We start from the raw sequence: 22,639 nt of genomic DNA on the forward strand, positions 1-22,639 counted from the left end.
CCCTGAGCCTCCTCTTCTCCAGGCTGAGCCCCCCCAGCTCCCTCAGCCTCTCCTCTCAGGGCACTGCACACACGGGCAGCGCCGGGCACCTGGCGCTGCTTTTACAGCAACCCCAGCCCGGTTCGATCCGCCGCCTCAGCCGCGCTTTTCCTGCTCGAACACAAGGAATAACACAAGGAATAAGGGGTTGGAATTACCGCCGGAGCGCTCCCGCTGCCCGGGGCGGTTTCCCAACCCGGGGCCGCCCCCTCGCCGAACATGGCGCCGCCTCCCATTCCTCCTCTTCCTCCTCCTCCTCCCCGCCGCACATCCATCCCCTCCCGCCGTTTTGGTTCCGGGGCAGCGGCTCCTTCCTGCGGGCGGGCGGCGGAGCCGGGCCCGGGAGCCCTGGGCGGCCGCAGCATGTGAGCGCCGGGGCGGGGATGCTCTGGCTGCTCTGCGGCCCCTCCCGCGCCATGGACGCCCAGGCGCTCGTCATCCGCATCAAGATCCCCGACGGGGCCGCCGTGGACTGGACCGTGCACTCCGCGCCCCAGCTGCTCTTCAGGGACGTGCTGGTGAGCGCACCCGCGGGGGGCACAGGGGGGGCACGGTGGTGGCCTTGTCGTGTCCGCGCCGGGAAGTTTTCATGGGAAGGAGGTGGAGGGGGACGGGAAGCCCCGGGTGGAATCGCCTCCCGCGCCCCCGCGGGGTTCGGAGCCGAGCTCGGCGCGGGGGTCCCCGGGCAGGAGCACCGTGGGATGGTTTGGGCTGGAGGGCTCCTCTGAAGGTGCCACCCCGTGCCACGGGCAGGAATCCGGCATTAGGGCATCCCCCGCTGGATGCGGGGGCAAGGCGGGGCTTTGGGGCGGTTTAAACAGTTGTGGTTTGGGAAGGAGCGCTCCCGGCTCGGGCTGGGGCTTCACCTGCTCCTGGTGATGCTGCCCTTGCTGGGCTGGGGGGTTGTTGTGTCTCCTCTGCCCTCAGCACCTCCGTCTGCACACCAAGTGTACAAGGACCCTCTCCGTCCTCAGAAATGGTGTTTATCCCACTTAGTGTCTCTTTTTTGTTGCGTCCTTAGCCCATCCTTGCGTGCAGGTCAGACTTCCTGCAGGATGCCCTCGTGTTCCCTCCACAGCACGTCCTTGCTGGAGACTCCATGTGCTCCTGTTCCTCTAAAGACAATCTCCCCTCACCCCTGATCATGTGCATGTTTAATTTCTTCTCTTGTTATTAATATTGGAGAAGGATTCTGCAGATCTCTTTCAAAGTGTTGTGTTTTACTGAGAAGACACGTGGCAGATCAGGGCTTGGTTGGCTGTGAAACATTTGATATTGGGCCTGTAGAAGGTTGCACAGGTAGCTGGAGCAGGTGGCAAATGTTCCTGGTTTCCTTCTTCCGAACATTTAGTGTTTTCCAAGACTTTCTGTGGATGAAGGTGCAGCAGCAGCAGAACTTTTGAGAGATCAGTGAGGGTTTTGGGAAAGGCAGTTTCCCCCTGGTTGCTGTGAGTTCCCTTTGGTTGCACAACAAGCCTGGCATGACCCACTCTGCCCTTCAGACAAAGTGGTGCAGATCTGAGTCGGGTTTAATCCACGCTCTGCTTCGTTCTTTCCATTTTTTCCCCCAAATAAAATGAGACAATCATTGATTGGACTGTCCTTTGGCATTCTAGAATTATTGGAACTTTAGGTTTGGTTGTCTTATTTAAAAATAAGTGGAGAAATTGAGGTCAGTGGATGACACAGGACCTCGAGGAGCACCCAACAGTTGCAATAACCTCGAGTCGTGTGGAAGTGGAGCTTCCTGGTCACTCTGAGTGTGAGAGAAGTGAAAAGATAAGGAAGAAGGGCATGTCACTGAGGAAGGAAGAGGTTTTTAGTTCTTCTCCCTCCACACACAGTTTTGATGCTCGTTAGTTGTTGGTTTGCAGCCATCCAACAGCTCTACCAGCCTTTTAAAGATGTGTTTTTCCAGTTATAAGCAGGTTGACTTTCCTGTTTCATGGTTTAGGTGGTCATTGCTCCAGTCACCATGTAATGGTAGAACCTGACAGGACCAAACATTGCTGGTTTTCTTAAAATTCACAGTTTCTCGTTATACTTGTGTTCATTAATCATAGAATTGTAGAATGGTTTGGGTTGAAAGAGACTTTTAAAGTGCATCTTATTCCACCCCCTGCCATGGGCAGGGACACCTTCCACTATCCCAGGGTGCTCCAACCTGGCCTTGGACACTTCCAGGGATGGAGCAGCCACAGCTTCTCTGGGCAGCCTGTGCCAGTGTTGTGCATCAGGTCATATTTCTGTTGGTGTTGATAATTTTTAGTTCTCCACTCTTGGTCTGTAGCCTTGGGGGTGTTGGTGGCAGCTGGAGGTGACTGGAAGTCTTGGGTGACCTGTGGTGAGTCAGGAGGTGATGGCATTGCTGCCATCAGGGGGACTCTGGGCTGTGGGGGCGAGGGGGGCTGTGACACTGTCCAGCTGTGCAGTACCACCAGTCACTAACTGTCATTGTCACATCAAAACCCCTCCCTTGTGGACTGTGAAACCTTCAGACCAGAAGGGAGGAGTTTAATAAGGTCTGAACTGTCTCATGGCCCTCCTTTGCCTGATGGTGTTTCGGGAGGTGCCATCACAACATTCATTTGTGTGATAACTACAGAAATTCAATGAAATAAGGCTCCAGACACTAAGAAGTGGTAGATCCATCACCACCTGTGGCTGGGGAGGAACCTGGAGTGTGGTGGGGAGGGCAGGAGTGGGGCTGACCCCACCTTCTGCTGTCCTTCTGGCCTGATTCCACTCACCTGCAAGAGGGTTTGTGTGTTAGTAACAACTAAAGAGCCCCTGGAGAATTCAGGTGTTCCCTATTAATGGGAATTACTGAGTGGTGCTAACCCAGTCAGAGCCCAGGGATTGCCCACATGTCCCTAAACTGAAGGCCCAGGAAGGACAAACATCCCCTTTCTCTCAGCTCCTGCTGTTTGGGGCACAGTGAAGTTCTGAATAATCCCTATGGGGCTGTGCAGAGCATGTCAGGATCCATCCCATTCCTTGTGCCTGTGCTTCAAGGAGATTGATGGGAATATTGCCTTGTCTTCAGCTGGAGAACCAGCTCCAAAAACCAGCTGCACACCCCAGGTTTCTGCACTGGAGGGAACTGGGGCTGGGGGGAGCCTTGGATTAGCTGTGGAGTGAGGCTGCTCTTCCTTCTAAGGTGGGTCCCATGGGCTGCTTTGTGTTAAAGCCCCTTAAAATTACCTTTGAGAACAACAGGGTTGTATTTTATATTTTTAAGGTGATTTTTGTTGATTTAGCATCCTAGAAATGCAGGTGGCCTTGTGAACACAGATGAGTGCAGCCTTGCAGCATTTCAGGCTGGTGTGCAAGAATATTTCCATCCTCCTTTTTCCCCAGAAGAAGCTGTATAGAGTCGCCAAATATCCTGTTCATCCCCAAATATCCTGTTCATAGCCATGGAATAACCAGTTGGAGTCAGGAGCCTGATGCTCAGAGCAGTGCCTGACACACTTCTTAATTTTCAGCTGCTCTAGTTCTGCCTTTTGCAGGAGTTTTTCCTGCTCCTGAGCTGTGCAGCAGGGATTCAATCCTGGGACCTGCAGGTGTGTGATCCATGGAAGCAGCACCGTGTGCTTTAAATGAGGCACTTTCTTGATTACTTTCCTAAAGTGGCTGCTCAGAGCTGTTCTCCATAATGTCACTTTAAATACCTTCCCTGTACATCAGCTTTGCAGACCTGTAAGTTCCCAGTAAATAGATTTATTTTTAAGGCACCACTAAATGAATTACAGTAAGCTTGTTTTTTTTTCAGTGGGGCTGTCTCCACTAGTTTGTCCTGTCACTGGGGTGTTTAAGCAACTTGGTGTTAATTCTGGAGAACTTCATGTCATACCAGACAAAACAAGTTCCCAGTGAAAGGTGAGAGCTGTGCCCTCAATATTTACACTGCCATCAAAGCAGGGCTTTCACACTTGGTGCTTTCCCACCCCACGGCTCTTCCAGAGGGCAGATTTGATGGAATTCCCCCTTGCAGCTGCTCTTCCCTGATTTTTTTGCCTCCTCCTTGTTGGAGGCTTTTCAGCCCTGTGAGCTAAAACAGGAGCTGTGATGTTTGTGAGCCCCCTCCAAAGTTGTGGCGTTTTATTGTTCCTGATCTCTGTTGTGATAGTAGAAAATCCCCCTGCACGTGTAATCCCTTGAAATTTGGAGTAATCCTTTAATCTTGGGTCACCCAGAGGTCTGGGGGGATGTTTGAGCATGGAAATCTCCTGGAGCTGCTGAAAACACTTTGGTTCCAGCACAATAGTGGGGGGGATTTCCCTCCCTCCTCCTCCCTGCAAGGCTGGTTTTCTCAGATACTTTGATTTAATAAAATTGCTGTAAGCTGAGCACAGTTTTTTGTGGCTGTTGGGAGGGTTTTCTTGTCAATTGTTTATTCAGTGTAAGAGTTATGGTGGATAATTCACTTACTTGTTAATTATTCATATTAAAGAAGTGTCAACATACAGGAAAAGTTATTTTAAATGGGGGAGGAGGAGGTGTAAGAATTTTTTTACCACTGTTTCAGTGCTATCACAGCTTTGGGAGTCTTGTTTTCAGACTTTTAGGGCCATCAGAAGTGCCTCTGTCTCAGGGCTGTGCTTACACACCCATTAAATACAGTTTTTAAATACCCCAGAACAATTTTTAAATCCATTTCATGGAAGCATCTGTGTGCCCATAGAAGAGTATTTTACAAGTGGCTTAAATCTAACACAATTAAAGTGTTTTTCCTGAGGAATTTTTGATGGTTAACTGAATGGATTTAGGGATAATTAGTTAGTACAGCCTTCTGTTTAGGCAAGACTTTAATTTCTTATTAGGAATAGTGGTTGGCTTTTGACAGAGGACTGACAGGCCCTGTAGAAGTATTAAAATGGACAAATTTTGTTAACATGGCAACGTTTGGGGATTTTTTTTTTCTCTTTTGCCTCCACAAATTTACGATTCCATCATTAGCTAAGGTGTACTGCACATCTTTTATGTACAATGAGTAGTTTAAATGGCACACACTGATTTATTTGAGTGTCTGAAATGAAAAGACGACACGAGGAAGTTTTGAGAATTATTATTATTTCCTTCAGTCAGCTCTGTGGAAATCTTAAAGCTGCCACTGCTGCTTTCTCCTTTTATTAATTGTGTCTCTCTGATACGACACAGAATGTTTTAATTTCTTATTTTTAGATGAAACAGGAAAAAAACAAAGGAGGCAGGAGAAGTGACAGGGCAGCGATCATGGGGGGAGTGTTCAGCACCCCGAGATGCTCACAGGGAAGGTGCTGCAATAAATCCTGCTCTTCATTAATTTCTAATCACTCTGTGACACTGCCAGTGTCAGAGAGATTGTCTGACACGAGGAATCAGCAGCGGGGAGGGAAAAAGCCACGCTGTGAATTTGTGCCGTGCCCTGACGTGACTTATGGAGCCTCCCAGGGCTGCCACGGCTGCTCCTCGCTGCCTTTGGGCTCAGGGCTCTGGGAAAAGGCGAGAAAACGAGACAAGCTCTTGTCTTGTGTCAGCAAAAAAATTCCTGGTTTGGCTCAGGGCTGTGAGATCTGAGGGATCCCACAGCCTGGGGAGTGTTGGGTGTAGCTGGGAGGAATTGTCGTGCTGTGATGCTCAGGCTCTCACCCCTTTGGGTATTTTAACCTTCACTTCTTTGGGTTTTTTAACCTGATTTTTTCTCCCACTGTTTTAACCTGATCCCCCCCCCCCCCCTCCAGCATTTTAATCCATCTGTGGACTTTTGGAGAAGTTGAAATTCCAGTTAACACTAAAAAAAGCTCCAAACTTTGTGCCTGGTGTGGAGCTGGGAGGATGTGGATCCCTCCAGGTTCCTGGGGGGAAAGCAGGAAAAATTCCTTCAGTCTCCCAGCTCCTGCTGTAATTCCTGCTGGAATTGATCCCATGGGAGCTGTTTGTTACCCTGAGCTGCAGGCAGGAGCTGTGGGTGAGGTTGTCTCGTGCTGGACCAGGTTGTTGGGAGTGGAGGAATCGGGATATAAACAGGACTGAGGGAGGAAAGAGGCTTTTCAAAGCAAAAACCATTGATAAACTTCTTTTTATGACTGATGTGGATGAGTCAGATGTACATTTTTTATAACCTACGGACGAAATTCCATTCTTTGTAAACTGCAAGCCCCAGACACCACGGAGTTGTTCACAATTCTCATGGAGTTACTTGGGAAGAAAACAAGTTTTCCTCGAGGTGAAGTGGGGAGGAAGGAGAAGAGCACCATGATTGGTACAGATTTGTGTTGTGCACTAAAAAGTTGGTAATTTTGGGGCAGTGGGGAGTAGATTTTAACTCTTCTTCCTGCAGCTGGGGGGTGATGAAGATGATTTACCCTAAATCAGGCTTTTCCCATTTTTTTTTTTTGATGTATAACCAATTCTTGTTCCCATTTTAGGATGTCATCGGCCAAGTTTTGCCAGATGCAACGACAACAGCCTTTGAGTGTGAGTATGACTCCTATAAACCATCCCCTCTGTCACGTTGCAGGGCTGCCATTTTAAAAATAAATAATATTTACACTCGTCCTGTGTTACAGTTAAATATTTATGCATTTCTGCGAGTTTCATAACTGTACTAGCCCAAACAATATTTTATTATTTAATCACATCTCCAATGAGCAGATTGCCACAAAGTAGCTTTAATTACCAGCGTGACCTTCCCGTGCTCTGACTCCTCAGTGCAATTATATTGCTCAAATTAAATGAAAAGTATAAACTACCTGTAGGTTCTGAGCTGAACATTTTAATCCTCTCAGCGAGGGGGTTAGTGCAGATTTAGCCTCGTATCTGTTCTTTGAGCCCTTTTTGTTCTTGTTTTTTGAGGGGTTCCTGGGGGATTGTCCTGTCTGGAGAGGAATGAGCTGCAAAGGGGAGTCAAAAATCTGTGTCTCAAGATACTGAGCTGGGCTTTTCTTCCAAGTGGAGAAGACTCCTGTTATTCCCTTTTAATTTTTATTGTATTTTTTCCTGTGATAGAGATGAAATGGCAGGAGCTGGAGGGGATTAAAGTGTTCTGTGAGTGAGGTGGTCACACTGAGGGTGACAGAGCAGGTGCAACACTGGGCCTTGCCTATTTAGCATTTCTTCCCTTTTTAGAGCTTTATGGACAGCTCTGTCCATAAATAATCAGAGGAATTATTGTTTTATGGTCCCTCAAGTACTATTTATCTTGCTTTTCATATCATTGAGTTTTCCCCTCCTGAAACACCACAAAACTAAGAATGGAGATGAGTTTTATTTCTGTCTCCATGACATTTCTCCTGCTCTGCTTTTTAACACAAGACTTTCTGCAGGGACCTGAGCAAAACCAGGCTCCAGACCTTGCCACTTATATTCATTTTGATTTGCTAACATTTTTTTGCACGCCTCCCACATCACACATTAGCTGTGTTTGAACTTCATGCACCAGCAGCAGCCTCTGCAATCAGGGCAGTAGCCCATATTAATGGGACCATGTGTAGAACTTTTCCTGGAAATACTGATTTCCTCGTGTCTTCCAACATCTGCTTCTGTGCTTTCCCTTCATGTCTCTAGTCTGTCATTTACATCTGCACAAAGCCATTTCCCCTGCCATTTAACTGGCATCTAAAATATGTTATGGATATTGATGCCTGATTTCTTTTTTGTTTGTTTGTGGTTTTTTTTTTTCTTTTTTCCTGGGGACTTTTTCCATCTCCAGTGCCTGGATTTTACCAGCTTGAGGTTTGTTCTCAGCTGCTTCAGATGGGGATAATTCCCATCCAGCACAGGCTTCTCTGTTCAGTTATTGTTATCCCCAGTGTCCTACCTGGGGCTGCACTTCTCCTCCTGTTGGACCTGGATATGATTTCACTGCCGAATTCCACGGCCCTCCCAACGAACTCCCTCCCAACATATGGCCTGTTATGATCCTTTTCTCCAAACTCTGCCATTTTGTGGATTTGTGACATGCTGCAGATTTTGGGAAGATTGCTTCATGATATTTGTTTGCCATCTGCTGCACTGTTTGGTGTCTTGTGAGGGTTTCTCCCTCCATTTTAAGCGGCATTTGCAAAATCCAGCCAGGACTTGAGGATTTGTTGGGGTCTACTTTTGCTTCCCTGATGTGCTGGAAAACGGAGAGGAGCCTGGAAACCTTCCTGAGCCCAGGGAGTTTTTGGGCTGTGCCCACTTAGATGTCATGGTGGGGTGGCAAAGCAGATTTTTCTGCTGCTTTTACTCTTTGATTATTTTATATTCAGCTTTTTTTAGTGCCAGTTAACATTTTACACCTTTTCATCCACGCATTTTATATTTCTTCTCTTTGTACCACCATGAGGAATTTTGCAGCTCTGAGAACACTGGAGTTAATTTCCCAATCATTTGGAGTGAATAAAGTGGGATTTTTCTGAGCATTTTGCCAGAGTTTCCCACTTTTCTTTTTCTTTTTTTTGTTTTTAGTGGTCCCAGCTCAGTCTGTTCCCTCACACTAAGCCTGTTAAACAGCTTTTATCCATGTATTCCCCCCTCTCTGTCCTATATTTCCCCTCTTTCTGCTTTCCCTCTGCTCCTTGCTGTCCGTGTGTGGTGTTTGTTGTGTTCCCTATTCCAGCAGCTGCTTTTCCAGCCCTTCCCACTCTGGGACTTGGGTTGGGGCCAGGCAGCAGTTTTACAGCTCCTCCTCCTTTCTGCCTCAGACATTTCCAGGCAGGGAAACATTTCACTTTCAACTCACCAGCTCTTCCTAAATCTTTCCGTGGAATTCATGGAATTCCATCATTCCAGCTTCAGGAGTTTGAACAGTCTGGCAGTGCACCAGTTAAATTTCCATGAGAAAAGGCTCTGCTAGGACATATCTCTGCTCTCCAGTCCCTCTTCCAGCTTCCACACTTCCAGCATCTCTCCCACTACATTTTAGGAGTGTTAATTCCGAGGGTTTTATGGTTTTGCTCTTTTTCGTTGAAGCCTCAGAATTTACCTGCGAGGTTTTCAGAGGCAAAAGGGACAAAGTCCTTTTCTCCCACAGTTTTCATTATTTAGCTCTGATCTCTTCCCTGATTCTTGTGCATAACTAGGAGCAGGAGGGAGTTTTCATCCATAATGGCACTTTTTTTTGTGCTGATGGAATATATACTGATAATGATGGAGCGGGGCAGGGGCTTGGGGGGAACCTCCTGCAGGTGAGTTCAGGTGGGGTTGGCTTTAAAACAGGAGGGTTTAGTGGGAGCAAAGCAATTGTATTTTTAATTTTCTTTGAATTTCTAGGAATTCCTAGAATCATGGAATGGTCTGGGTTGGAAGCCACTCCAAAGATTGTCTCATCCCACCCCCCTGCCACGGGCAGGGACACCTTCCACTATCCCAGGTTGCTCCAACCCGGCCTTGGACACTTCCAGGGATCCAGGGGCAGCCACAACTTTTCTGGGCAACCTCCAATGACAGTTCCAATGAATTCCAAGGAAACTGCCCAAACTTAGCTCGACCTGGGACAACTTAAACACACTCAAACCTCACCCTTCTATTTACTGTGTCCAAAAAACCCCTTGGTGGGTGTCGGTGAGGGGTCAGAGCACGTGGAAGGTGCTCAACATCTGGGGAGGTTCTGGCACTGAAAGAACTGTTGGGACCAAAGTTAGGAGCACTTGGCTTTAAACAGAACTTTAGTTTTGGTTAATTAGTTTGGAGTTGCTGTCTCAGAGTACCACGTTAACTTGTGCTGTTGGCTTTTACGTTGCTCGTTTTGATTTGCTTCTAAAAGTCCAGGTAAAAATGTTAAATATTAAAAACGGTTTAAAAAATTTAAAATACCAAGAATATTAAGAGCATCCTGCTTTTCTTATTGATGTGTGTCATGCATTTCTCTGTCAGATGAGGATGAGGATGGTGACCGGATCACAGTCAGAAGCGATGAGGAGATGAAGGCCATGCTGTCCTATGTAGGTACAGTATAAAAAATGCTGATTTTTTTTTTTCCCCCATGTTTATCTCTTTTCCTTGGTGTATTTTGCCTTATACCAGAGTTAACAGAGGCTGCAGTTTGCACTGGACAATATCCCTGGATTAAATGTGTTTAAAAACTGTATCACATGAGATATATGGACATGCTTGACTTTAAAAAAAAAAGACACTTGTACACTTACTGATCATATCATAAACATTAAGAATAATGCATCTTAATGACTTTTGCATTAGGTATAGTGCAGGCTAAATGGACTATCAATTTCTTGTATTTTTTATGCAGTACTTAAAGTAACGGCTCATTAAAAATGAACCCCTGGGCTCTAAAAATTTTTCAAAATCTACTTTCATCTGGAGACTGTTTCACCCCTCCTAACAGAGGAGTTTCATTGTAGCTGCAGGCTCAATATTCATGGAGGATTTAAAGCTGTATTTTCTGTTTTTTAATAGGAGATATGTGTGTCTGTGTGTGCCTTTGTATAGGTAGGTGTCTGTAAAATCTGTCTGGATACCTGTAAATATAAAATCTGTCTGCAGGAATAGGGTGCAGTTACTTATGGAGACTACATAATTTGAGTTGGTCTTTCATGCTGCAGATTTAAGTGGAAAAATATAATTTAACTTCTTTTTTTTTTTTTTGGTCAAGTGAAATGGATAAGCAGGAAGGTGACAAATGGTGTTTTCTCCCTGGGCCAAGTGGGCTACAAGGGGTGTGTAAATGTTGTTTAACTTGGAGCCTGTCAGCACCAAGCCCTGTTGGGTACCACCCATAGATGGTTTTGGTGGGACTTCATGGAATCCTGGAATGGTTTGGGCTGGAGGGATCTTAAAGCTCATCCTGTTCCACCCCCTGCCACGGGCAGGACACCTCCCACCAGCCCAGGTTGCCCCAAGACAAAGGATCACCATCAGGGCTCCTGGGCCAATGTTGGAGGCACCACATAGAACAGAAGGGCTTAAAAGGTAAATTAAGGTGATTAAGAGGACTGTCCTTTTTATCTGACCCTGCTCCATCCTGGGAGGGTTGACAGGAAGAAATGTCAGCACAGACTTCCAGCAAATTCCATTTTTTTTATCCCACTCACTTTATCACATTCTTTTATATAGAATCATATCATGGAAACCTGGAATGGTTTGGATGGGAAGGGACCTTTTAAGATCATCCCATCCCACCCCCTGCCATGGGCAGGGACACCTTCCACCAGCCCAGGTTGCTCCAAGCCCCGTCCAACCTGGCCTTGGACACTTCCAGGGATCCAGGGGCAGCCACAGCTTCTCTGGGCAACCTGTGCCAGGGCCTGCCCACCCTCCCAGCCAGGAATTCCTTCCCAATATCCCATCTATCCCTGCCCTCTGGCAGTGGGAAGCCATTCCCTGTGTCCTGTCCCTCCATCCCTTGTCCCAAGTCCCTCTCCAGCTCTCCTGGAGCCCCTTTAGGCCCTGCAAGGGGCTCTCAGCTCTCCCTGGATCCTTCTCTTCTCCAGGTGAACCCCCCCAGCTAGAATTCCTTGTATTTCTCTATTTCCCTTCTCAAATCTCGTCCATTTTTGCTGTAAAACTGGGAAACTTGGCTTTTCCTGGCACAGTCTCCAGATTAATCACGCCTTGGTAAGGTCATTTTTTTTGCTATGCTTCCAAGCTCACTGTTAAAGTTTCAGTACATTAGAGTTGTGATTGCTCAACTCTCTGCTTCCCCTTAAAAATTATGGGATGTCTGTAAATGACTTCTTTCTGCTTCAGCAGCTTTTCTCCTCTGAAAATTTTTCCTCTTCAGTTTTAAACAAGTTCTTTATTTGAGTGTTGCACTGAGGGTTTAACTTCCTCACTTCCCATAGGCTTCATTTTGGGATGTGTTTGCAAGAAAACAAATGTTCTTAGCCTAGAAAGTGAATTAACCTGTTATAATCTTGGAGAATATAATGGGGAAGAAAAATACTCATTTTTGAGTGTTTTGAGATTTCCACCAAATCTTTGGAGGATCGGACAGCTGCTTAAATATTTCTGGGAATTTTAACATGGTGCATTTTGGTGTTCTCCAAAATGGAAGTTTAAGAACAAAAAGCCCAATTCCCTGAGCTCAGAGATCTCTTGCATGACACTCTGACTGGGAAGATCTTTGGAATCACATGAGATCTTTGGAATCACATGATAGATGAGAATCATGCCCAGCCTCTCCTCTTTAGATCCTGAACTTGGCAGGAAGTTATTTCAGGCAGTTCTGGAGTGATTTTTGAGTGAGCACAAATGCTGTGGATTAGGCAAATATTGGGGGGGGGGGGGGGGGAATTAAACTGATTTCTGCCTTGTGCCTTGCAGTTAATTAAAGCCAGAGCTGGAGCAGCAGAGGGGCTGCACTGGGCTCTTGTCTTGTAGCACTATAAAAAGGCAGTAATTTTTTTGACAGCCACTGATTGGAAAGTTGCTCGCAGCTTTCTCAAAGCAAGGGGTACATGCTCTGGATCAATAACTGGCAAATTTCCCATTAAAAAGAATACCTGAACAGTGTTCCAAATAGCCACTGGCATCTTAATTTTCCATGGAAACCTCAAATGCTCGTGTGTGGAGGACAAGTCATTTTCAGTCAATTTTTCCAGACTACTTGTTAACAGTTATTGCTGTCCCAAAAGGTTGACAGCTTACATGATTGATATTTCATTTACTTGTCATCACTGGTGAGTAATGGAGAGGGCCATGGGTTTTTCTCTCTCTCTCTCTGCCCCTCTATTATATTTTTTTTTGGTAGGAAACAGTCTCATGTCTGTTTATTTTAGTTTATTATTCCAGAGAGTGTGTCATATATGTTTATGCTGTGTATATAGGTGTCTTTGGGTCACAGAATGCCACTAGGAAATGGTAATTAAAAGGTTTGTTTTTATCAAGCAGTATTGGGAGCAGGAGGTTCTTTCCCAGCTCCATAACTTTTAGGTGCTGGGAGCACATTTTTATGAAAGGATATGAGGACTTGGGGGAGGATTTGACATGTTATTCATGACCCTCCTAATAAAAAATAAGTTTATGGGGTCCTTGTGACCCCTGGAGAAGCTCTTGATCATTTCCCAAAGAGGGGCAGTTCCTAAACTTTTGTCTCTTTGAAGTTGCATCAGTAAAAATTCGTGTTTTTAGGGAAACCATCAGTGTGAGGGAAACACCTGTGTTTGATTCCAGAGAGACTTGGGATTTTTCTCCTCCTTGACACCCAGCCTTGCCAGTTTGAACAGTATCACACAGGGCTGGCAACAGTGACGTGCTGAATTCTTAGACCACACTGGGCTGGTGAGAATGAGGATGAAAGCCAGAGGAGCCTCAGGGATTTCTGCCGTGGAGATCTGGCCCACAGCCAGCAGGTTTCCCTCAGAGGTGTTCAGGGATTGCAAAAGAAACGTTCTTTGTGATGTGCTTTCAGTGTTTATAACATGTGGGGATGGGAGCTGGGCAGGTTGGAGGCAGGAAATTCCCAAGCCGGGTCTGTCTTCTGCCCTGGGATGGTTTGGTTGGGGGGTTAAAGGGCCTGGCTGGAGAGTTCCCCCCTTCTCAGCACTGAGGGACAATTAAAGGAGGCTGATGAAGATTTCAGTTTGCTTAATCCAAAGGTTTATTTCTTCATTTAGTGCCACTCCTCATCCTCGTGCCACCTCTCAGGCTCCCTCGTCCTGCTTTACGTGTTTTGTGTCTTCATGGAATCCTGGAATGGTTTGGGTTGGAAAGGACCTTAAAGCCCATCCAGTTCCATCCCCTGCCATGAGCAGGGACACCTTCCACCAGCCCAGGTTGCTCCATCCTGGCCTTGGACACTTCCAGGGATCCAGGGGCAGCCACAGCTTCTCTGGGCAACCTGGGCCAGGGCCTGCCCACCCTCCAAGCCAAGAATTCCTTCCCAATATCCCATCTAACCCTGCCCTCTGGCAGTGGGAAGCCATTCCCTTTTGTCCTGTCCTTCCCAAGTCCCTCTCCAGCTCTCCTGGAGCCCCTTTAGGCCCTGGAAGGGGCTCTCAGGTTTCCCTGGATCCTTCTCTTCTCCAGGTGAACAATCCCAGCTCTCCAGAGCAGAGGAGCTCCAGCCCTTGGATCATCTCAGTGGCCCGAGTGTCTTCTTGGGTCTTGATGTTCTCAGATCCTTTTCCATCCCTTTTTGCCCATTCTTAGCCTTTCTTTATCACTAAACATTCCCCCCAGATCACTTCCAGCAGTCCCTGTGGAGCCCAAGGGGTCGGGATGTCTGCAGTGATTTTCTGGAAGTGCTTTGTGTCCCCTCCGAGGGGACACACGTGGCACCTCTGCCTGTGTGGGACGTGACCCCCAACTACCCTGATGGTGCTTCACCACTGCAAATTCTTGGATAGTTTCCATATTCCCATGGGATTTTCATGGAGTTTTCCTGATTGCACAGTCCTGGGTTGTGTTTACAGCACACCTTTGTTCCCACGTTTGGTTTTCTCGGCTCCTCCAGGTGCAGCACGTGCTGTGTTTGCTGTCAAGGTTCCATTTGCTCCCTCTGAAGTATTCCCAGCTTTCAGGGGAGCCTGGAACTTCCCCAGTTGATCCAGTAACAGATCCCTGTGCTGGGCACCACAGCCCCTTGGTTAAGTTCCTCTGTCCCACTTATTGTGGGAACAGCAACAGATGGTAAGAAACCATCTAAAGGCTGATTTGCACCGCGGCAATTAAAAAATAAATAAAAATACATTGAATTAAACAATCCAGAAGTGCTTTTACTGCTCATACATTACTGAGTCATCTCTTTCTTTAATCTCTTTGCAGTATTACTCCACTGTAATGGAGCAGCAAGTAAATGGACAGTTGATAGAGCCTCTCCAGATCTATCCAAGAGGTAATGCTGAACAAATTCTAATCAACAACGATGATAACTGTTGATGAAACAGTTCACTGGTATTTCTTTTTGGGGAGGTTTAAATGCACATAACATGATGTTTACCTCTTAATTTGGATAGGAGGATTCATTATTGTGGGGAGTGGAGGGAAAACTGCATTTATTGCATATAAAATAGCTGATTTCCTGGAGTAAATTAGACTAACGAGATTCGGTTTGCACAGTACATATTTAAGTACATTTAAAAAACTCATTGGTGAGGGTTCTGCCTGTATTCAAAGCAGATGAATAACTGAAGTTTTGGAGATACTTATGTAAATTGGGCTTTTTTTTTTTTAAGATGTTTTAATATCATTAATCAGCCTGACAGACTTGGGGGATGTCACTGTCACCACTCATTTGGAAAACGGGAACGTGTCTGTCACAGGAGCTCCATCCATGACACGTTTTATCTGAGATCTGGGCATTTAGCAGCAATATCAAAATGTTCACGAGTGCTTTAATAGCTCTCCTGAACAGGGGAAGATGTAATCAATTCTGTGGACTGAGGCAATTAAAAAATAGGTCATCTACAACCTGCACAAAAATCCGTAGGCAGCTCGTTAGGTTTTTGGGAATGAACTCAAATAATGGTTAAGGAAAGCCCAGTGCATTACATAATCCCACTGATTCATTCAGATCTCAGTAGCCAGGCTTGGAATCTCTGCCTCTTTTAATTGATGGAACTGGAGAAGGTTTGAAATTCTCCGAGTAAAATCTCCCAGCAATAAATTAATTGAAATAATTAAAAATTAAACCCTTCTCACTTAACTGATATGATACAAATAATCATACTGTGAGGCTCCCAATTAAACATTTCTAGACTTCCATTACTTACAACTCTCTGAAGTTTGAATTGGGCAATTAAGCAAGAGCCTCCTCAAACACGTGCTAATCAGGTCTCCAAAGGAGCCTGGGTTTCCTGGTAGTTTAGTGTGATCCTGTGGAAAAGAGATGGGAATTCAAGGGGAACAGAGGATTGTTTTTTATGGCTCAGGATCTGATTTTGAGGGGCCTCCCAGATGTTTGAGCTGCAGCATTCCAGAGCCACCAGCAGTGAGATGTGTCCTCCTGAGAGCAGCTGTGAGAGGGAAGTGATCTCCTGCCTCTTCCCAGGCTGAGGTCATGGAATCATGGAATGGTTTGGGGTTGGAAGGGGCCTTAAAGCCCATCCCATCCAGGTTGGAGCCCAGGTTGCTCCAAGTTCATCCAACCTGGCCTTGGACACTTCCAGGGATCCAGGGGCAGCCACAGCTTCTCTGGGCAACCTGGGCCAGGGCCTCCCACCCTCCCAGCCAGGAATTCCTTCCCAATGTCCCATCTATCCCTGCCCTCTGGCAGTGGGAAGCCATTCCCTGTGTCCTGTCCCTCCATGCCTTGTCCCCAGTCCCTCTCCAGCTCTCCTGGAGCCCCTTTAGACCCTGGAAGGATCTCCCAGTTCTCCCTGGATCCTTCTCTTGTAGCTTGGAAAAACTGATGTAGTGGATGATCCTTGTAGGTTGGGAATCCTTCTTGGAAATATGAGGCAGTTACATCTATTTTCTTTTTAATCAAACAGTTGCAGGAAGTTGTGGCAGGAGGTGCTGGCACAGCTTGGAGTTTAAAGGGTTGTTTTGTGATTACAAATCAGGTTAAACTTTCTAAATTCTCCTTTTGGGTCATTCCTGAAGAACCAGCTGAGTAGATTCTTATTCCTACTGCTGTCTCCTTTTTCTGCCTGCTTTACACCCAAGGGGAATGGATGCACAGATCCAGGATTCTCTGTGCTGCTCTGGATGTGATCCCCCCATATTCCCTCCCCATTTTCACCGTGGGCTCAGCTCCCTGTTCTGCTGAGTATTTCCCTGTTTCCACTTACCCTAAATTGCTTCATCTTTCCAAATCACCTCCTTAAAACACCTCTCCTTTCTAGGTTAGAGCTTTAAAGCCCAGACCGCCCCCCAGTTCTGCTGCTGCTCTGAAATATTGAACAAAATGTGCTTTCCTGCTCCTTTTTTTCCCTCCCTGTCTTCTTGTCCTGCCTCTCTAATGAGCATCCCAAATTTTGTTGGCACAAGCACTTTCCTTCCCTGCCCTTTTGGCCATGTCTCTCCACGTTCAGCACTTTAAAGCCCCATCAGGAACGTGCAGCTTTTCTGCCTGTAATTTAAAGTTCTCCCTTTTAAGAGCTTTCTCTGCAAGTCCTTTGAATCCTTTTCCCTTTCTGCCCCTCTTCCTTTTGAGGAAGCCTCAGCCAGCTCCCAAAAATTCTCATCTTCCGTAAAAAATCCTGCCAGGAGTAAATGTCCACGTGCCATCCTGTGTTACCTGGGCTGTGCTTCATAATTCATTTCATAATTTAAAGGCCTTTAAGAGGAAAAATTGGTATTTTGTCTATTTTTTTAATAAGTACCTTGTTGCTGTTTAGGTAATAAGAGCCAGAAATCTTTTTTATATTGAAAATAAACCTCTGTGTGTGATATACATAAACAAGAGTGTATGTGTGTACATACACATATATCTATATTTATATAGTTCAATCTGTATCTATCTGTCTATATCTATATCTATCTATTTATATCTGTCTATATCTATTTATATATTTCTATCAGTATCTATCTGTATCTATATCTTTATATATATATCTTTATCTATATCTATATGTATATATAGATATATATATATGTATATATAGATATATCTCCCCTATCTGTGTTATATATATATCCCATTTCTGGAATACAAGCTGAATATCCCATTCCAATATATATATATATATAATAAAAATATATAATATATATAATGTGTAATATATATAATAAAAATATTCTTATAATGCCACGTTCAAAATGTCAGTTTTAATCTGTTGAAAAAATATAACATGCTTATATATATTTATAATTTGTGGGTTTCTGATTGTTTGGGTTTTTTTGAGTATCATAATATTTTCCCTCTTTAAGATGCACGTGGTAATTTCTACTGTCATTTAAAGGCACATGGCCTGGCCCGAAGTGATGTGTTTAATAACTATCATCTGTGTCCTTCTGCCTAATAAATAGTTCTGCTTCCTGCTGTCAAAAAAAAAGGGGAGTGAGAGGCACGTGCAGCAGAGAAAGAGAAAAATCAAATTCCTCCCTCCTCAGACAATCAATCACCAGTGACAGCCCCTTTAACATACCATTTGTAGGGCACTGGAGTTTTCAAATGGGAACTGTCTGGAACAGGGAGCCTTTGTGGCTTTAGCTGGTGACAAAAACACAGCCCTGAGTGAAGAGCAAGGAGAGGTTCAGGTGGAGAGGCTGGAGGAAAACCCTTTCTCCAAACCCAGCCATCGTCATGAAGAGCCACATTTGTAATCTGTGTCCAAAAATTGGCATTTTCTAGTCACTGTTTGCTTTTTTCAGGCTGTCTGCTGTTGCCCCTGCCATGTTTTGCCACATTTAAACCCAAACTGCAGTTGACAACGGGACTAATTCCTGACGTGTGGCAGCTGATTCCTTTAAAACACATCTTGCAAATATTGCTGTTAAATGCCAGGCCAAAAAAAAACCACCCCACAGCGCGTGAAAATACAGTGACACAAGATTTTAATTTGAATTACAAAAAGCCTCTGATCAGTTCAGCCACCAGTTCTCTCCATATTTTTTTTTTTTTTTTTGGTGATGTGTTTTAAAGCAGAAATTAGAATTTCTATTACCCGGTGTCAGAAAGCTCTTAGCATTTATAAACGCTCACTCCTGCAAGTTAAAAAAAAAATCCTACTTTGGTAATTCCCTCCCTGGGTCTTGCGAGGCACTTTTCAATCATTTCTCTCTGCTAATTTTGGTGTCACCCTCATTTCTTTTGAAAAGATTCATTTTGAGCAAATTTGTAAATGGCCCTGATGTGTTCTACAATTGAGTCAATTACTGTTTCAGCCTGCAAACCTCCTGGGAAACGGAACATACATGGCCTGAAGGTACGAATTTCAATAATTGTTTCAGCAAACTTAGATGGATTTGTAATGCTGTGTTCCACTTATTGAAATGTCAAATAAAACTGCACTTTCTTGAGCTCTGACAAGCAGGTTTTTTTTTTTATTATTATTATTATTATTTAATTATTTTTTTCTTTGATGAGGGTGGGAGAAGGATTTATTTAAATGTTGTGCTATCTGTGTATATATATATATATATATATAATATATAGATAAATAGATATAATTTTATTAAAATGGAACTGCCTTTCTTTTTGTTTTTAACCTCTGTGAATCAGGTTCCTAAATTTCAGTGGTCAATTTATCAACTAATGCTATCTGTGTGTATATATATACGTGTGTGTGTATATACATATGTGCATATATATATATATGTGCATATATATATGTATATACACTATATATAGTTTTATTAAAATGGAGCTGCCTTTCTTTTCGTTTTTAACCTCTGTGAATCAGGTTCCTAAATTTCAATGGTCAGTTTATCAACTAATGCTGTGTATATATGTGTGTATATATATATACACATGTATATACACTATATATATATATATATATATAGTTTTACTAGAATGGAACTGCCTTTCTTTTTGTTTTTAACCTCTATTAATCAGGTTCCTAAATTTTAATAGTCACTTTATCAACTAATGCTATCTGTGTATCTATCTATCTATCTATATAATGTGTGCATATACACTATATATATATATATGGTTTTGTTAAAATGGAACTGCCTTTCTTTTTCCTTTTAACCTCTGTTAATCAGATTCCTAAATTTCAATAGTCAGTTTATCAGCTGATGCTATCTGTATAGATACATACACACCTACATGTGTATATACACTATATATATAGTTTTATTAAAATGGAGCTGCCTTTCTTTTGCCTTTTAACCTCTGTGAATCAGGTTCCTAAATTTCAATAGTCACTTTATCAACTAATGCTATCTATGTATCTATATATATATATAATGTGTGCATATACACTGTATATATATATATATATAGTGTTATTAAAAGGGAGCTGCCTTTCTTTTGCTTTTTAACCTCTGTTAATCAGGTTCCTAAATTTTAATAGCCACTTTATGAACTAATACCTGCCACTACTTCAAAGCTTTAACCCCCCCATATTCATTTGAATTCAGCCATTTAAAGCCCCACCACACTGTTTGATTCCAGTCATTTCTAAGTGGAGAAGGCACCACAACAAAATCATTTGAGGGTTTGGATTCCTTCAGCTCAGCTTGTTGCTCGTGTCACCACACGTAGGAGGCTCCAAATGCACCAAAGGACTGTTTAGTTTTTAAAATGTGCACAAATGGTGGATTTATCCCCTCTCTTCCTGCTCTGTTGAAGGTGGGGAGGTTTTTGCAGCCCAGGAATCCTGGAGCCTGCTAACCTACATACACACTCCAACCATTGCTGTGCCTGGCAAGCAGCTAATTAACCTTCCTCATGAAATGAGAAATCCGTGGCAAATTACAGGTTAATTAGAATGGTGTCCTCTGAACACAGTGACTGAGAAAAGATCCTTTCCCTGCCTGCAGGTAAATACTCGAGCAGGGGCTGCCAACAACAGCGGCTCGGCCGTGGCCGATTCCCTGCCCAGCAATAGGTAAGAGCCGGGCCCCTGCTTTGTGTTCTCACCTTTTCTCACACCAAAACACCCTCCTGTGTGGTTGTTGCCAACAGTGACATTGGTGGTGAATGACTTTTTCCACCAGTGCCAAGGTGGGGAAGGTGAATTGCCTGAATTTGTGGTGCTCGGGCTGCTGGGAGCTCCACGAGAGTTTTCTTGTGGAAAAAAAAAAATTAAGTGTTTTCTGACTCTTTGGGGTGGTTTTGTGCTTATAAAGCATTGAGGTGCTGTTTGGGGTTGAACTAATCAGGTATTAATCAATAATTAGTTGATCTAATGGCAAGGTTTGTGTGTTGAAGTCTTCGTTGCTTAATCTCGTTCCAGGATTCTTTGCTTTTAAAATACCCCATTCTTAGGTTTGCAGTCATAAATAACCCAAATCATAAACCTCTGTAGGTTTATTATTTATTTGAAAATTCCTTACAGCTTAGGTGCCCTGTTTCATACAGTTTCACCAAAGTTTTGAAGTCCATCTCCCTTATTTTTCTTTTCACACCCCAGTCCTAATTTGAAAACCCATGTTAAGGTCTCAAAATGCAAGAGAACTAGTTCTCTTTTTTTCCTAGAGATCTGATTTCTAAATGCTGGAGCTTAAACTCCCTTTTATTCCATGAAGTCATTATTCTGCATACTGATGTTAAAAGGAATGAACAAAAACCTTGTGTGTTCTTAAGAAAGCAATAAGGAAAGTCTGGCTGCATGTTCTTCATACAAGAGCATATTTGAACCGTGGGAATAGAAACCTCTGGAGGCCCCTTTCAACCTAAATTATTCTATTATTCTAATAAGCATGTAATATTGCATTTATCTGTGCATCAGCATCTGCTGCCTTTGCTCTCTGAGAGCATTTTATAAAATAAAAAGAGATTAATTGCCAAAGAGAGATGAACACGATCAGAGACACAGTTGGGCTGCATTTGATGGGTGAATTTTGGGTGCCTGTTCTGTTAACACCCCAAGGTGGTGGGACAGTCCCCAGATCCCTCTTTTCCTCGTGGGAATGATGGGATGTGGGTGCCCATTGATGAGGAGTTTCCACAGGAGTTCTGCCCCTCTGGGAACCCCATCCCAGCACCACTAAAACCAGTTTGCTGCTCCTTTTAGTGGCTTTGCTAATTGTGGAGCTAAAAAAAAAAGCGAGCCAGGTTTGCCCCATCCCTTGGGGGAGATTTGCTCCAGGTTTTAGTGGTGATAATCCAACCCAAAACTCCATAAAGGAACTAAATCTGAATGGCTTTGACCCGCAGCCCTGCCAGTCTGAACTAAATAAAGCTGTTTTTCTGTGCTCTGGCTTTTCAGCACTCGCTGTACTTTGAGCTTGTTCTTAAAGTGCATTGCAAAGGAAGCTTCTAGAAGCTTCTTGTCACCTTATTTGGTGGTTAATTGCCAATCCTTTTCCCAGCCCTTCCGCGCTCGGAGTTTTGTTTTTGAAGTAATTGAAAGTCTCTCTTTGTTTCATGTTCACAAATTGTTAGTCATGAAAGATGACAAGATCAACTTATGTTTCCTTGGAAAACTTAATTTTGCTTTAAAGTAGTCGTGGGAACAAGAGGCCTATTAAAGAACAAAGCCACCAAATATGAAATCTGTGTTTTCACTGTTCCTGTTAATAATGATCTGTGATCAAGACACGTGCACGGGCCTTTCAAGAATATATTATTTTGTACTTTTTTTTTTTTTTTCCAAACTTCAGTAATAAGAGCAGAATGTCCCTTTGAGATGAAGTTTTTGCAGGCATTTTGCTGCCCAGGCAGTTTGTTGTGTTGAAGGTACAAGGAACAGTTTGTCAGGAGAGGAGGTGAAAAGCAGCGTTTTGTGAGTGGGTGGAAGGAGTTTGAAGCTGTTGATGGTTTTACCTACAAAACTCACCAGGCTGAGAGTTTGTGGTTTGTTAAAGTTCTCCTAAAAGGGAAAATTGAGTTGTTTTGTGTAAGATTATTGACATGGGAGTAGATTCTTCCTGAAAAAGCACAGAGAGTGCAGCAAGTTGAGCTGGAATGGAAAGCTGGACTCATCTCAGGGATTTAGACACGTCCCTGAGATGCCTAAATCAGGAATTTTACTGTCCTGCTCACCGTGCTCTGGTCTGCACTCATCTGAGATAGTGGGGCAAAAAGCCTTCTGCTGCAGGAATTATTGAGGAATAATCCCTTAAGGAGCTGTAAAACAAGATATGGCACCTGAAAACTAGATGTGAGCCATATTTT

At 44.1% G+C, this 22,639-nt stretch overlaps 1 protein-coding gene across 3 annotated transcripts in view; it reads left to right on the forward strand.

Moving 5' to 3' along the window:
• The first annotated feature begins 330 nt into the window (after positions 1-330).
• MAP2K5 (mitogen-activated protein kinase kinase 5) overlaps positions 331-22,639 on the forward strand; it is a 127,388-nt gene continuing 105,079 nt past the window's right edge. The window contains exons 1-6 of one of the 3 annotated variants that reach the window (XM_051796902.1): positions 331-557; positions 6,453-6,501; positions 9,883-9,950; positions 14,731-14,800; positions 18,736-18,776; positions 20,341-20,408. In XM_051796902.1, coding sequence (XP_051652862.1) covers positions 423-557; positions 6,453-6,501; positions 9,883-9,950; positions 14,731-14,800; positions 18,736-18,776; positions 20,341-20,408 — 431 coding nt within the window. In that variant the 5' untranslated portion in view covers positions 331-422. Of the gene's footprint in view, positions 558-6,452; positions 6,502-9,882; positions 9,955-14,730; positions 14,801-18,735; positions 18,777-20,340; positions 20,409-22,639 lie in introns of those variants that run through there. The other 2 variants (XM_051796901.1, XM_051796903.1) reach the window with 2 other exon arrangements.

Source organism: Manacus candei, unplaced genomic scaffold (assembly GCF_025592945.1).
Source record: "Manacus candei isolate 608988 ecotype Guabito, Panama unplaced genomic scaffold, ASM2559294v1 h1tg000046l, whole genome shotgun sequence".
NCBI classification, from domain to species: domain Eukaryota; kingdom Metazoa; phylum Chordata; class Aves; order Passeriformes; family Pipridae; genus Manacus; species Manacus candei.